Source organism: Schistocerca americana, chromosome 10, assembly GCF_021461395.2.
Source record: "Schistocerca americana isolate TAMUIC-IGC-003095 chromosome 10, iqSchAmer2.1, whole genome shotgun sequence".
In the NCBI taxonomy this organism is placed as follows: Eukaryota; Metazoa; Arthropoda; class Insecta; order Orthoptera; family Acrididae; genus Schistocerca; species Schistocerca americana.
In genome coordinates, this window is record NC_060128.1 from 64,289,585 (window position 1) to 64,305,835 (window position 16,251).

The 16,251-nt window shown below is 43.5% G+C and overlaps 1 protein-coding gene across 1 annotated transcript in view; it reads right to left on the reverse strand.

Moving 5' to 3' along the window:
- LOC124552679 (carbonic anhydrase 2-like) overlaps positions 1–16,251 on the reverse strand; it is a 208,128-nt gene that overhangs the window by 91,853 nt on the left and 100,024 nt on the right. Inside the window, exon 4 of the mRNA XM_047127001.1 lies at positions 15,642–15,713. Within this exon, the coding sequence (XP_046982957.1) occupies positions 15,642–15,713 (72 nt within the window). The remainder of the gene's footprint in view (positions 1–15,641; positions 15,714–16,251) is intronic.

Sequence of the window (16,251 nt, forward strand, 5' to 3'; positions counted from 1 at the left end):
AATTTCCACATCATGAGGTGCTCCGCCTACAGTCCTATTCCCACCGTGTTCACCGTGATATCGATTCTGGTTGCCGTACCTGTAGCGTTCACGATCTTGTCCACGTCCTCGATCATTTCCGCTGTTCCACCTGTGTTCGCGACTGTTACCCCAGTTTCTATACGGCCTGTCCCGATTACTGTTCCGTTCGCGTCGCGACGACCAGTCACGCCGTTGATTAGTAATACGGCCACGACTGCGGTCGTGCTGCTGTGCCCCGTAATAACTTTGTGCCTGATTAGGCGGGCATTCTCCTGTATTGTATTCCAACTCTTGGAGAAGCGTCTTAAACGTTTCCACGTCCTCTTTGCATCGTCCCGCAAGAATGACGTGCCGCAAGTGCATCGGCAATTTGGTGATGCATATCCTAATTAGTTCCGCAGGCCCGTATGGGTCGTATAGGAATTGATTTGCCTGCAGCATGTGGTCGAATAGGCGTGCAGGGCTGCCGAAACCAGACTGGTTCAAATTTGACAGCATAATTATACCATGTTTGACCCTATCTTGTGCCGCTTCCGACCAATAGGCGGACAGAAAGGCTTGTCGAAACTCCCGAGTGGAGTTGCAGTGACGCGCTGCCGACCTCATGCGAATCGCCGATTCGCCTTCCAAATAGCCACACATATATTCTATCTTATGTGAACTTGCCCAGTCGGGAGGAAGACAGAACTCAAATTGCTCGAGCCATGCTCGTGGATGTATTCCTTTTTGCGAATTTCGGAATATCTCAAACTTTCTCACCGTAAGGCAATGTTTGAAATCAAATCCCCGCATTTCCTCCTGGCGAGGCCCTTGAATGTTTCTATTATTCTCATGTCTGCCCCTCAAATTACATTCTTCCCTGTCGTCAAAATCTCCCTCGTGGCCGGAGTCCCTCTCTGCACTGTTCGTACGGCTATTTTTAATGCTATTGACGAGTTCGGAATCACACGCCATGCGGTTTTCCAGATGCACCACGCGTTCTTGTAATTCGCCTGTTACAGCTCTGTTTTGCCTGTTCACTTCGAACTGTCCCTTCTGAAATCTCAGAAGCGAACGCACTTCTTCGGTCTCTGCGGCCGCTACCGGTGTCGTATTGTTCTCGCTTTCCGTCAGCTTCATCGTGCCTACAATGTCCGCTAATGCCGCAATCTTATCATCTACTTGTCTCTTGTCCTCCGCCCCAGTCTGCTTCAATTGTTCTACTTGCTGTTCCAACGCGTGGATCGCTAAACTGTTGTCCGCTATTGTGTTGCTAACGGGCGTGGGACAATGCGTTTCCGCCTCTTGGACCCTCGAGAGTACCTGCTGGTGCTCCCTTTGGCATTCTTCCCTCAGCTCTTGGAAATTCCTAAGTAGCCGTTCTTCGCTTTCTTTAGATTCGGCATCGCCCCTCCGCTTGCTCTGTTCTAAGGCTTGCAGACGATCATCGATTTGTTCAAATGTACGGCCTAATTCTTTCATAATATCACTTTTTATCTCACTTGCCAGATTGTTTATTCTTTGTGAGATATCATCGGACACTCTCTGCATCGACTTGTCGACTTTATTTGTCTGCTGGATTAGTTTTTCGTCTATTTGTTCGCCTAGCTCTCGGATCGATTTTTCAGATTTCTGCGTCATTTGTTCGCCTAGCTCGCGGATCGATTTTTCGGATGATTCTTTTTGTTCTCGGAACGATTTTTTTGATTTCTGCGTCATTTGTTCGAACGATTTTTCTGATTTCTGCGTCATTTGTTCCCCTAGCTCGCGGATCGATTTGTCTGTGTTTTCTTTATTTTGTTGCAATAAGGCTTTCATGAGTTCTGCTAAATCAATTTGGTTAGTTGGAGGCAAATTAATTTCTGGCTCTGCTGTGAGCCCGTTCGTGCTGTTTTGCATTTCGTCTGAAGTATTCCCCATTGCATTTTCGGAACCGCACGACGCGTAAATATTGGACATCAAATTATCCCCTTGGTCCATGTTGCTTAAGTTGTTGGACCGCTTACTTTTAGCTTGGTTACGTGTTTGCATTAGTGCAATTTATACTCAGTACGCAACACACTAATCACAATAAATGTGTCCCCCAAAAATTACGACAGTCACACGAAAGATACCCAACCTAGTACACACTTTTTCACACGCAAAACAAATTTTTATCTTTGATCGAAACAGTGGAATTTACAAGCGAGAATAAAAAACACACAGACATATAAAACACACAAATATAAAAAACAAAACAAGACAAACAACGCAACGCCGATCAACAACGACGTGAATCTTTTGAAAGTCTGCTCGGAAACAACACAGAAGTTGTTTGAGCGCTGTAGGAAAAAAATTAAGATTATAACACGCTCGCAATCTGACGTTTCAGAGATTCCAGAGTCTAGCGGAATCACAGAACAGGGTCGCCATGTGTAACGTTGCTACTTTAATTTGCTATGCTGGAATCGGGTGCTAATAGTAGAATAAAAGCGGGTTAAAAGCCGTGATCTGTCTGGGGACGTTAACCGTGGATTACTGGGCAACTGTTTCATCAGATATTTAGTCTAGGTTTACCAAGCAGACTAACATTAATGACAATCTTTTAATAGTCATACAAAACAGGTAATATATATATATATATATATATATATATATATATATATATATATATAAAAAGAGAATTTAAATAAAAAGAAAGAAATCAGTTTATATTTGGAAATTTATTTTAAGATTGTTCATTGAAATTTCAGCATATTATACGTGAGTTATAACTGAGCTGGTGCCTTATTTACGATTGAAAAATGTGAGATTGTAATCTTACGGAACACATAAAATATGGAGCCAAGATTGGGAGACTGCATATGACACTGCATTCATAAAATAACTCACGAAGAACATTGAAACATAAGCAAGAAGAAATTAACCACAACCAACAGATTCAGTTTTTACCCAAAGAAATTACGTTCATACCACAACCCTGTCCGTCATGTAATTACCACACACTGGTATACTAAATTCATATTAACTCTTTGTGAAGTCTTCGCAAAAAGAATAGTTGAAGGCTACTTTGATGATTACACCACATGCTCCACGTGGTCAACTTGGTTTACACAAAGCGTACAACTCCACAATAATTTTGATAATTAAAATACATTAGATCGAAAAGCAATTGACAAAAGCAAAACCTTGAACTGGTTACTAACGTCTTACTATTAACCTGATGGGTCAAACAGTTATATAAGCACGTGGTAGTGGTCTCGCAAAGTACACCCCACGTGGGCTGAACATAAAGAAAAGTTGCTATATTGAAAATATAGTCAAGACGAGACGTTATAATCACACAAGCATTCGCATTTAAGATTGATCTTAGTTAGAGTTACTGATCAACACGTAGTTCCACTTTACTCACAAAGTAGTAACAAAGCAACTACCAGAAACTAATCTGAACTTCACACGAGAATAATACTGCGCTGCAATTTAAGATAACATCGGATATTTTAGACCTAAACCCGAAATAAGGGTGATTAAATTTTCAGTTAGGCTGAACTTAAGAAATCCATTGTCCTACGGGCTTAACAGACACGCGCTTAGCCGGAGATCTTACCACTTCAGACGCTCGCCACGGCCACCCTGCAACTGCCCTACAGCCGAGCGTGCTTCCTGAGGGTGGCTCACAAAGACCAACGGAAGTGGCCAGAGGGGCAGCTTCCTATACCAACATGACAACGGACGGACAGAACCATACTAAGGATAGAAACCTCTTTGCTTTTAGGAAGCGTAGCTACCTGTTCCGACGTTGGTCCTACTGTTCTCTAGCAGACAGGCTTGTCTGCTACCCTCAAGCATGCAACTACAAATACATTTGCTCATTCATCCTCTCACACAAAAGGGAAGGGGGATAACAGTATCTTATCATATACAGTATATAAAAGAAAGCGGATGTAGGTTCCGTATGAAACTGTGTGACATGAATTACATATAAGAATTACATATAAACTGTGCTTTAAAGTGTAGTAGTGTGACAGATCGTTCTTGTTTATGTGTAAAAGTAACACGTTCCACTGCTCAGTCTCCTCCCAGATAGTCAGAAACGCGACAGTACATTTAGAAGAGGAATTTATTCCATAAATGGCAACAGATTTAAGAAATTAAACATGAAAGGAATCCAACAAAGACCTTTCAATATTTAGTTGCCAAAATTGTCCTTTCAAATAGCCAGTCTGGACTCGTATAGCTATGAACAATGTTTCCACAAATACGTTCAGTGAGCTCGTTTTCAGCAGCGGCTATGTTGCAGAAATCACTGTTAATGAGGCCGGCCGTCTGGTCAGTAGGATGTGTGCGTCTCCAGTGTGTAAACGTTGTCGAGCAAAATGTGCTGTTGTTTCCTATAGTTCAACTCTCGTATTTTTTGTTAGTCGCAGGGTTTATATGTGTGGCCAGAGATGTGATTTTCTTACGCATGCACTGACCCCGTCTGCTCACGTTGACTTGGGGACAACTGGCAGTGTTTGTCGAGAATCTTCGGAGAGTATGAGTAGACCTTCTCCCATCACTTCAGAGTTTGCTGTCAAGTCTTTTAATGTTCTGTCCACGGCTCCGAGTGATTTTTATGTGCCATTATGCATTCGCCCGAGAAGATCCTGGAGTTTCCCCGGTCATGTAATGTAAAAATCCCTGCGAAGGTGCCTCCATTGCTGGTAATCTGACTTTTCCATTCACTCCGTCTTCATGCCACGAGTGGCCTACCACGACCATCCGACCGCCGTGTCATCCTCAGTGCAGGATGCGGATAGGACGGGCGTGGGGTCAGCATACTGCTCTCCCGGTCATTATGATGATATTCTTGACCGAAGCCGCTACTATTCGGTCGAGTAGCTCCTCAATTGGCATCACGAGGCTGAGTGCACCCCGAAAAATGGCAACAGTGCATGGCGGCCTGGATGGTCACCCATCCAAGTGCCAGCCACGCCCGACAGCGCTTAACTTCGGTGTCTCACGGGAGCCGGTGTATCCACTGTGGCAAGGCCGTTGCTGATTTTTCCAGTCATGCAACCAAAATCCTGGTGTTTCTTTTCTCAGTTTTTTCGTGTTGCAAAATTCGCATATGTTATCCGTCTTTCCGTTTACGACGTGAATGTACCTGTTATATTCTTTCGTCGGGTCGTAGTTGAATGCTTCATTTGTTAGGCTATGCTGTCCACTTGTCCTCGTCCGCGCTTCTCGTAGGATGATATTTTCATGGTTGGCTTGAGTTGTGTCGCAATTCGCCATTCTTCAGTCCGTTCGTTTCCTCGCTCTACGGTTTCTTTGCTTCTCACGGTACTCATTCTCATTCATTGGTAACTTAAACGTGCTTCGCCCTTTTCGTCTGTTTCGTTTTCTCGCTGTTCTTGTTTTTTCCGTTTTGCTTCAGAACTAGTAATATCTCCTTCTCTTTCACGTTTTTCCATTGTCTACAATAGAAATCAAATCAACTAACAAATACACTAAGTACACTTTCCACACTTTTGTTTTCGATTTATATTTAGTCACTGTATCACTGACTACTCACACATCACTGTTTGTTTTTATTCACTCACTACACTACTTTTTCGGTTCCTCCCTTCCTCAGTGATAAGAAACTGACGTTCGGCCCACGATGGGCTTTGCTTTATACATATCCCTACCAATGGGTAAAGGTGAATTCCGGAACATACCAAAAAGGCTTCGAATGGACCACAATGTTCCAGAACATTCCACAACATTTGAGTGTGTTCTGGACTGTTCTACAATGTTCTGGGATATTCCAGACGTTCTGGAGTTTTTCCGAATGTTCCAGACTATTCCCAAGCATTCCAGAACATCCCCGATCATCGTGGAACATTCTGAAATGTTGTGGAATGCTCTCGCATACTCTCGAATTTCTGGAATGTTCTCGAATGCTCTCAAATATTGTGGAATGCTCTAGAAATTTCTAGAGGGCGAAACTTCCCAGCCCCCATATTTTCAAAAGCACGCCCTTCAGGTGAAAACGGGAACCTTCTTCATGAAAGGGGGATAGAGGACTACCACACCACGCAGCTCCCTTGATCGTACCGCGACTCGTTTCTGAGTTTAAGTTTTTGTGCACTTACTTTTATAATACAAAAAAATATTGTTGAACTGTGAACCGTGTGCCTTTGTTATCGAACATATGCAAAACGTCGTATTAGCTGTTTATAGCTTTATCTGCTTCATGTGTCGTCAGCAAAAGAGCTTCTGGCAACCCTAATTTCAAATTAGTTCAAATAGCTCTGAGCACTATGGGACTCAACATCCATGGTCATCAGTCCCCTAGAACTCAGAACTACTTAAACCTAACTAACCTAAGGACATCACACACATCCATGGCCGACGTGCGGTAGCGTTTTCCGCTTCCCGCGCCCGGGTTCCCGCGTTCGAATCCCGGCGGGGTCAGGGATTTTCTCTGCCTCGTGATGACTGGGTGTTGTGTGATGTCCTTAGGTTAGTTAGGTTTAAGCAGTTCTAAGTTCTAGGGGACTGATGACCATGGATGTTAAGTCCCATAGTGCTCAGAGCCATTTGAACCATTTGAACCATGGCCGAGGCAGGATTCGAACCTGCGACCGTAGCGGTCGCGCGGTTCCGGACTGAAGCGCCTAGAACCGCTCGGCCACAGCGGCCGGCCATTTCGAACTTACCATATCGTTAAGTAGAACTGACAGCCTTAGCCACCTCACCAGTTTTTTTACGGCCTCACTCCAATAACAACGAACTCGCGACCCGGGCACCACAACAGTGGTGGGACACCGACATCCGCACAAGATACCGAGTTAGTGAAGTGTAAAAGAAGTTCTGTGTTCTGCCTTGAAGCGGCAGAACACGACTAGCCCCATGGCATATTGTCCATTTCCACTACCAACGGAGACGGTCCTAAGTTATTTGTGGCAACACGGAGGAGAATAAGTTAAGGAAGAATTAATGTGGGGATGGAGTGCGGATTTGGACACAGACAACAGTCTGTCATTTTCAGTATTCAGTTCAGTTAACATTTTGATTGATGGGTACTCCTTGGAACCTCCTCATTTATAACTATACTCATCTCTCACTCCCAGTATCTCTCTTTTTCTTCCACATATAATTAGCTCTCTGCGCGACATAGAAGACGTTCAGACACACTTGTTACATGGGGAACGCTGCCCTCACTAACGTACGAGTATGGCGCACCACGGCAGCCCATCCAACACGTCATTTATACAGGGACTAGATGTTTGTTCTTCATCAGAAATCGTGTCAAGCGGATTTACTGGGAGTCAGTGTAGTGAAATGGAAGGAAGACAAGGATTTCTGGTCGGATAAGTATAGGGTAATATCAACAGCAGCAGAAAATGGTATTACGGGAGTAGGATTCGTTATCAATTGGAAGGTGGGACAGAGAGTGTGTTACTGTGAAGAGTTAAGTGATAGGGTTTTTCTCACCTCAATCGTCAGCAAAACAACACTGACAACGATAGATAGATATGAGGATATTCAACGGCTAATTCAGTACGTAAAGGGAGATAAAATCTAATAGTCATGGCTGACTGGAATGCGGTTGTATGGTAAGGAGTAGAACAAAGGTTTGCGGCAGAATGTGGGTTTGGTACTAGGAATGAGAGAGGGCAAAGATTAACTGTGCTCTGTAATAAATTTCAGCTAGCAATAGCAAATACTCTGTTCAAGAATCACAAGAGGAGGTGGTACACTGGGAAAAGGCCGGGAGGAACGGGAAGATTTGAGATAGATTACATCATGGTCAGAGGTTCTGAAATCAGATACTGGATTGTAAGGCGTATCCAGGAACAGACCTAGAAAAAATGGTTCAAATGGCTCTGAGCACTATGGGACTTAACTTCTGAGGTCATCAGTCCCCTAGAACTTAGAACCACTTACACCTAACTAACCTAAGGACATCACACACATCCATGCCCGAGGCAGGATTCGAACCTGCGACCGTGGCGGTCACGCGGTTCCAGACTGAAGCGCCTAGAACCGCACGGCCACACCGGCCGGCGCAGATCTAGACTAAGATCACAGTGTAGTAGTAGCGCAGAGTAGGCTGAAGTCTAAGAGATTAGGCAGGATAAATCAACACACAAAGAAGTCGGATACGGAAGAATTAAGGTTAAGATATGAAGAGAGACGCTTGAAGTTCTCTATGGCTATAGAAAGTGCAGTAAGGAATAGTTCAGTAGGTAGTACAGTTGAAGACATCTCTAAAAAGGGCCATCACAGAAGTTGGAAAGAAAAACATAGGTACAAAGATGCTAACTGCGAAGAAACCATGGGCAATAGAAGAAATTCTTCAGTTGATCGATGAAAGAAGAAAGTACAAATATGTTCCGGGAAATTCAGGAATACAGTACTACTAGTAAATTAGGAACGAAATAAATCGGAAGTGCAGGGAAGCTAAGAGGAAAGGCCGCGTGATAAATGTGAAGATATCGAAAAAGAAATCATTGTCGTGAGGACTGACTCAGCATACAGAAAAGTCAACACAACCTTCGACAAAATCACGGTATCATTACGTGCGCAACGGAAATTCGACTGTTAAACGCAGAGGAGAGAGCGGATAGGTGGAAAGAGTACACTGAAGGCCTCTATGAACGTTTTTCTGGTGTGATAGAAGAAGAGGCACGAGTAGATTTAGAAGAGATATTAGAATCAGAATTTATAGGAGCTTTGAAAGACTTAAGAATTAATAAGGCAGAAGGAACAGATATTCCATCAGAATTTCTAAAATCATTGGGTGTGTAGAATGCATGAGTCTGGCGGACATGCCATCTGACTTACGAAAAAACACCATCCACACAATTTCACAGAATTGCAGGAGTCGACAAGTGCGAGAATTATCGCACAATCGGCTTAACAGCTCAAGCGTCCAAGATGCTGACAAGAATAATATACACAAGAATGGAAAAGAAAATTGAGGATATTGTTAGATAAGGATCAGTTTGGCTTTAGACAAGGTAAAGGCACCAGATAGGCAGCTCAGACGTTGCTGATGATAATGAAAGCAAGACTAAAGAAAAGACACGCTCATAGGATTTGTCGACCTGGTAAAAGCGCTCGACAATCTCCAATGGTGGAAGATGTTAGAAAGTCTGAGAAAAATTGTGGTAAGCTATAGGGAAAGACGAGTAATATACAGAATGTATAAGAACCAAGAGGATCAATAAGAGTGGAAGAACAAGAACGAGGTGCTCCGATTAAAAAGAGTGTAGAACAGGGATGTAGTTTTTCTCCCCTACTCTTGAACCTATAGATCGAAGAAGCAATACAGAAATTAAAGAAAGGTTCAAGAATGGAATTAAAATTCAAGGTGAAGGATATCAATGATACGATACGCTGATGACATTGCTATCCTCACTGAAAGTGATGAAGAATTACACGATCTGCTGAATGGAATGAACTGGCCAATGAGTAGAGAATATGGACTGAGAGTAAATAGAACAAAGACGAAAGTAATGAGAAGTAGAATGACTGGCGGAGAAAGGAGGACTTAAAAAACAGACTAGCACTGGAAAAAAGCGCATTCCTGACCAAGAGAAGTCTACTAGTATCAAACACAGGCCTTATGTTGAGGAAGAAATTTCTGAGAATGTACGTTTGGGGCACAGCACTGTATGGTAGTGAAACATGGACTATGGGAAAACCGGAATAGAAGAGAATTGAAGCATTTGAGATGTGGTGCTACAGACGAATGTTGAAAATTAGGCGGACTGATAAGGTAAGGAATGAGGAGGTTCTGCGCGGAATTGGAGAGGAAAGGAATATGTGGAAAACGATGACAAGAAGAGGTAACAGGATTGTAGGACCTGTTAAGACATGAGTAACTTCCATGATAGTAGAGGGAGCTGTAGAGGGTAGAAACTGTAGAGGAAGACAGAGATTGGAATACATCCAGAAAATAATTGAGGACGTAAGATTGTATGTGCTGCACTGAGATGAAGAGATTGGCACAGGAAATGAATTCGATGCGGGACGGATCAAACCAGTCAGAAGACTGCCAAAGAAGAAAGAAAGAAAAAGTGGCTCGTCATCGAATTTTACTTAGATGCCGTATACTAAACAAACAACAACAGTGGTCCACTTTCACATATTTCACTACATAGCTGCCACATCTAATGAAATATGAAACTTATTTTTTTCAGATGTTAAATATGTCTTTAAATTACAATAATTTTCGGTATCTACCTTTCATGTATTAACTGCACTCTTTTTCCTTTGCAGCCAACAGTCTTATAATTGTTTTGATGTGACCCGCCATGAATTCCTATCCCGCACTAACCTCCTCATCTCAGAGTAGCACTGCACCCTGCGTCTTCGCCGGCCGTTGTGGCCGAGCGGTTCTAGGCGCTTCAGTCCGGAACCGCGCGACTGCTCCAGTCGCATGTTCGAATCCTGCCTCGGGCATGGATGCGTGTGATGTCCTTAGGTTAGTTAGGTTTAAGTAGTTCTAAGTTCTAGGGGACTGATGACCTCAGATGTTGAGTCCCATAGTGCTGAGAGCCATTTGAACCATATGAACCTACGTTCTCTGTTATTTGTTGGATGTATTCCAATCTCTGCCTTTCGCAATAGTTTGGAGCTTATTCTTGATGTCGTAACACATGTCTTGTAATCATGCCCCTCCTTCTTCTCAATGTTTTCCATGTGTTCATTTCTTCGCAGATTCTGCAGAGAACCTCCCCATTTATTAGTCCACCTAACTCTCTACATTATTCTATAACACCACATCTCAGACGATTCCATTATGTTCCGCTTTTCAGACAGTCCACGTTTCACTGCTGTGCTCAAAACGGACATTCACTGAAATTTCTTCAAGTTAAGACCTATTTTTGATACTAGAAGACTATCGCCAATTCTGATTTCAAGTTTCTCGCCACTGTCATTTTTCCTACAACTCATTACGTTTGTCTTTTGCCGTTTTCGCTGAATCCAAATCCTGTACTCACTACCATGTTCATTCTATTAAGCAGATGCTGTAATTCATCTTCATTTTCATTACAGATTGCAATGTCATCAGCGAATCTTATTGATATCTTTTCATCTTGAATTTCAATCCAACCCGCAAACTTTCTTTTATTTCCTTCAGAGCTTCTTCGATGTATATATTGAACTATAGGGTAGAAAGACTGCATCCTTGTCTTACACCCCTTTTAATCAAAATGACTCTGAGCACTATGGGACAACATCTGTGGTCATCAGGCCCCTAGAACTACTTAAACCTAACTAACCTAAGGACATCAAACATATCCATGCCTGAGGCAGGATTCGAACCTGCGACCGTAGCGGTCACGCGGTTCCAGACTGAAGCGCCTAGAACCGCACGACCACACCGGCCGGCCCTTTTTAATCGGAGCACTTTGTTCTTGGTCTTCCACTTTTTATTGTTCCCTCTTGGTTCTTGTATACAGGGTGTCACAAAAAGGTACGGCCAAACTTTCAGGAAACATTCCTCACACACAAATAAAGAAAAGATGTTATGTGGAAACGTGTCCGGAAACGCTTAATTTCCATGTTAGAGCTCATTTTAGTTTCGTCAGTATGTACTGTACTTCCTCGATTCACCGCCAGTTGGCCCAATTGAAGGAAGGTAATGTTGACTTCGGTGCTTGTGTTGACATGCGACTCATTGCTCTACAGTACTAGCATCAAGCACATCAGTACGTAGCATCAACAGATTAGTGTTCAACACGAACGTGGTTTTGCAGTCAGTGCAAAGTTTACAAATGCGGAGTTGGCAGATGCCCATTTGATGTACGGATTAGCACGGGGCAATAGCCGTGGCGCGGTACGTTTGTATCGAGACAGATTTCCAGAACGAAGGTGTCCCGACAGGAAGACGTTCGAAGCAATTGATCGGCGTTTTAGGGAGCTCGGAACATTCCAGCCTATGACTCGCGACTTGGGAAGACCTAGAACGACGAGGGGACCTGCAATGGACGAGGCAATTCTTCGTGCAGTAGACGATAACCCTAATGTGAGCGTCAGAGAAGTTGCTGCTGTACAAGGTAACGTTGGCCACGTCACTGTATGGAGAGTGCTACGGGAGAACCGGTTGTTTCCGTACCATGTACAGCGTGTGCAGGCACTATCAGCAGCTGATTGGCCTCCACGGGTACACTTCTGCGAATGGTTCATCCGACAATGTGTCAATCCTCATTTCAGTGCAAATGTTCTCTTTACGGATGAGGCTTCATTCCAACGTGATCAAATTGTAAATTTTCACAATCCACATGTGTGGGCTGACGAGAATCCGCACGCAATTGTGCAATCACGTCATCAACACAGATTTTCTGTGAACGTTTGGGAAGGCATTGTTGGTGATGTCTCGATTGGACCCCATGTTCGTCCACCTAGGCTCAATGGAGCACGTTATCATGATTTCATACCGGATACTCTACCTGTGCTGCTAGAACATGTGCCTTTACAAGTACGACACAATATGTGGTTCATGCACGATGGAGTTCCTGCACATTTGAGTCGAAGTGTTCGTACGCTCCTCAACAACAGATTCGGTGACCGATGGATTGGTAGAGGTGGACCAATTCCGTGGCCTCCACGCTCTCCTGACCTCAACCCTCTTGACTTTTATTTATGGGGGCATTTGAAAGCTCTTGTCTACGCAACCCCGGTACCAAATGTAGAGACTCTTCGTGCTCGTATTGTGGACGGCTGTAATACAATACACTATTCTCCAGGGCTGCATCAGCGCATCAGGGATTCCATGCGACGGAGGGTGGGTGCATGTATCCTCGCTAACGGAGGACATTTTGAACATCTCCGGTAATGAAGTGTTTGAAGTCACGCTGGTAAGTTCTGTTGCTGTGTGTTTCCATTCCATGATAAATTTAATTCGAAGAGAAGTAATAAAATGAGCTCTAACATGGAAAGTAAGCGTTTCCGGACACATGTCCACGTAACATATTTTCTTTCTTTATGTGTGAGGAATGTTTCCTGAAAGTTTGGCCGTACCTTTTTGTAACACCCTGTATATATATATATATATATATATATATATATATATATATATATATATATATATATATATATTACCCATGAAGAGTAACTTGATCATTCATTATATGAGTAACTGGTGTAGCATTGAAAAAATAAGGATATTAATAAGCGTATTACTTTTACTATAATGACAGAGGTATGAAATAAAACAGAAACACGGTTTGAGATTATATATACACATACATTATTTATTTGTTTAAATATCATAGGGTGCAGTATTTCAAGAAAATCATCAGACTTTTTCTTTATCCTCTTCTTCACACCTGTACATTATTTCGCAAACAAAGCTTTTTGACATGCAATAAATTCCGCGCATATCTCCCTGAACCCAATGGATGCCTCACAGTACTCAGGTTTTTCACACGCACATTTAATCTATTTCTCTTTCGGTTCAGCGTTCATGTGCAAACAATGGTACCGCTTGAAATCATCAAAATGTACAATATGCCCACGTAGGAAGTTTACATCATCATTGTATGGAGTGCCTATGCTTGGCAACCAACGGTTCAATCTCTCCAAAGCAAGACGTAACGCAGTATCCAGATCGTATAACTTCATAACTTAGATGTGCCTTAGATAAACACAGTTGTCACTCGATTTCACGCATAGATCAGTCATCATACACTGATGTAATATATAGTGTCACACTAGTAAGGTGAATGTCTGGGGCAGAACGAGTTGGATGATAATCTGTAGTCATCTGCTGATTGTTGTAGCGCTCTGCACGACATATTTCGTCCCAGTCGAACTCGGAAATAGGCACTTGAGCACGCTTCGATGCATTCTCGCATGCAAGCGCCAGTCATGATATGCTTCTACACCAACGTTTACACGTTTCGTTCCACTGGGAGTTAAATTGTATGTAGAACTGAAAAGCATGGGTACACTCGATGCCTTCTTATCCACAGCATCTCCACTCTGTGCCTGCACTAGCACAGGGATGTTCTGCTGGGATGGGTCGTATGTTGGTGACCAGTATTGTCCTCAGTCTTGCTGTTGTTTGGGATCACCAGCAGCGTTCGATGTGTTGGGGGCAGATCGCATGTCCTCATCACACAAATCGATGAGTGGGACAGACAACAGCTCCTTGTCCTGCTGCAGCAGGTGGGCTGTGTGCGCTACAGGATCCCACGTGGTCGCTACAGGTTCAAATATGCTGGAGGTTGTTGCTGCCGCAGTTCCAGACGTCGGTGTAGGTCTCGACAAGATGCCCTGCTGGCATGGATGTGTCGAGCGCTACTGCTGAACAAAAACGATGATTACCAAGATGCGAAAACAACCAATAATAAAAACGCTAACCACAGAGAAAGATGTGATATGGGATACTCACTTTTCCGTTTCATCCTGTTCTGCTGTTGATGCTTCATGGTTCTTCTTCTTCTACTGCTGCTGCTGCTGCTGCTGGCTGACTGAGCAAGGTTCCAGAGCTACTGAAGTGCCCTATACCCTCTCCAACTTCATTACCAGATACCGCCATCTTACTGGCTGAAGTCTAGCACGTGACTGGATTAAAGGTTGCTGTTGGTTCCCGCCATTTTTCCCCCTCCAGACCGCCATCTCAGATTACATCACAGGGCGGAGAATGCCGCCCTCTGGTGGCAGTACAGTGTACAAGGTCAGTTGGACTCCAGAACTCATGGTGAACACACTGAATGGAGGTACTGCCTCTAATTGTTTAAATAAAGACTGCCTGCAAAATAAAGACTTATGTCCATCCTATCCAGCACAGGCTGAGTCCTTTTCCCGCCAATTCCTAGGAGGCAGTCTGATGACTTAGGTTAGTGGAGGTAGGCCAAGTGACCTTTTTTCCGCTATTTTCTTAGGTTGGTGGAGGTAGCCATGGTGTGTTGCATTGTACTGCTGGAATTTGAACTTTGTGCCATTTTCTGGGGAGGGGAGGGGAGAGGGGAGTGGGTTAGGTTAGTGGAGGTAGCCCAGTTGACCTATTTTCCCCGCCAAAATTTGAACTACCAGCCATGATGTCATTGCAATGTTGCCATATCTATGACCGCCATCTTGGATCCGACATCTTAAATAAATTTGCCAACCATGTTGGGCAGAACATACTCTGTTCTAGCACTTACTTCAATCAAGCGAAACGAGTGTGGTGAGAAAAACATGCATACAACTGATGAGAAATACCCTCAGAAGCAGCGAGTTAATATTTGTATGTATTTCACCTGTTTATGTGACTGGCTTATATGTATTCATTTTTATGTGACTGACGAGCGCTTATGAGCCATATCAGCGATCTCAGTTAGTCTCTAACAGAGATAGACGGTGTCTACTAGAAAATATAGCAGACTTATTAGTACAGGGTAAGGTAGGTGGCGCTTTAATCGTGACGGTTTACAAGGTGTTCTGGTGAACGTTTTGTCACATGATCTTGAAGTTGCATACAGTAAGTAGCTTACCGACGTTACAAGCTAATTGACCAGATGGGGGAAGGTCTCAGCTGTGTAATTACTTGTAGGACATTGTGGAAATCGTTATAGAACACGTAGCAGTATGACTGTCCCTTCATTTTTTTCATAAAACAGCCTTCACCGGACAGTAGTAGTTACTGGGATCAGTAAAAGAAGAGAAGTGAGGACGGTTTCAGGCTGACTCACCGTTGTCCAGGTCGTAGCCCCAGTGACGCACCAGGTCTGCCACGTCATGGCTGGATTCGTTGTGGGCCAAATCTGCAAGGGAAACACGTGATGTCACACGGCGTCCAGTTTTCTGGTAGCCTTACTTATTAACTCACTCATTCATTCACGAAGGGCGTCAAGTAGTCTCTAACTCATAACGACGAGAAGGTTTTACTATTTCTCTTTCAAAAACTACCCTCAGTGCCACAGAGAGCAGGAACTGGGGAAAACACAGTACTAAACTTGTTATCGGCAAAGCCCACGAAGTAATTGTTCTAGATGACACGAATATTGATTTTGCTTTCGATAAAAGCTCACAAAGGCATTTTGCACAATGAATCAGTAGACCAGTTGACCAAGATGGCTGCTATATCCAGTGCCTACCTTGTTATCCAGTTACCATTCACAGGTTACTTACACCAAGTAACAATCGAAGTTAGGTCCCAGGCGGAAGAAGAATGGGGAAACAAAAACGCAAGTAGAGGAAAGTATTAGGGGTGGATTCAACTACACACAGGTCGCTTTCCTTAGTTTCGTAACAGGTCAGTACATTGCAGACCTGCCTCACAATCAGCCAGATGAGATTCAA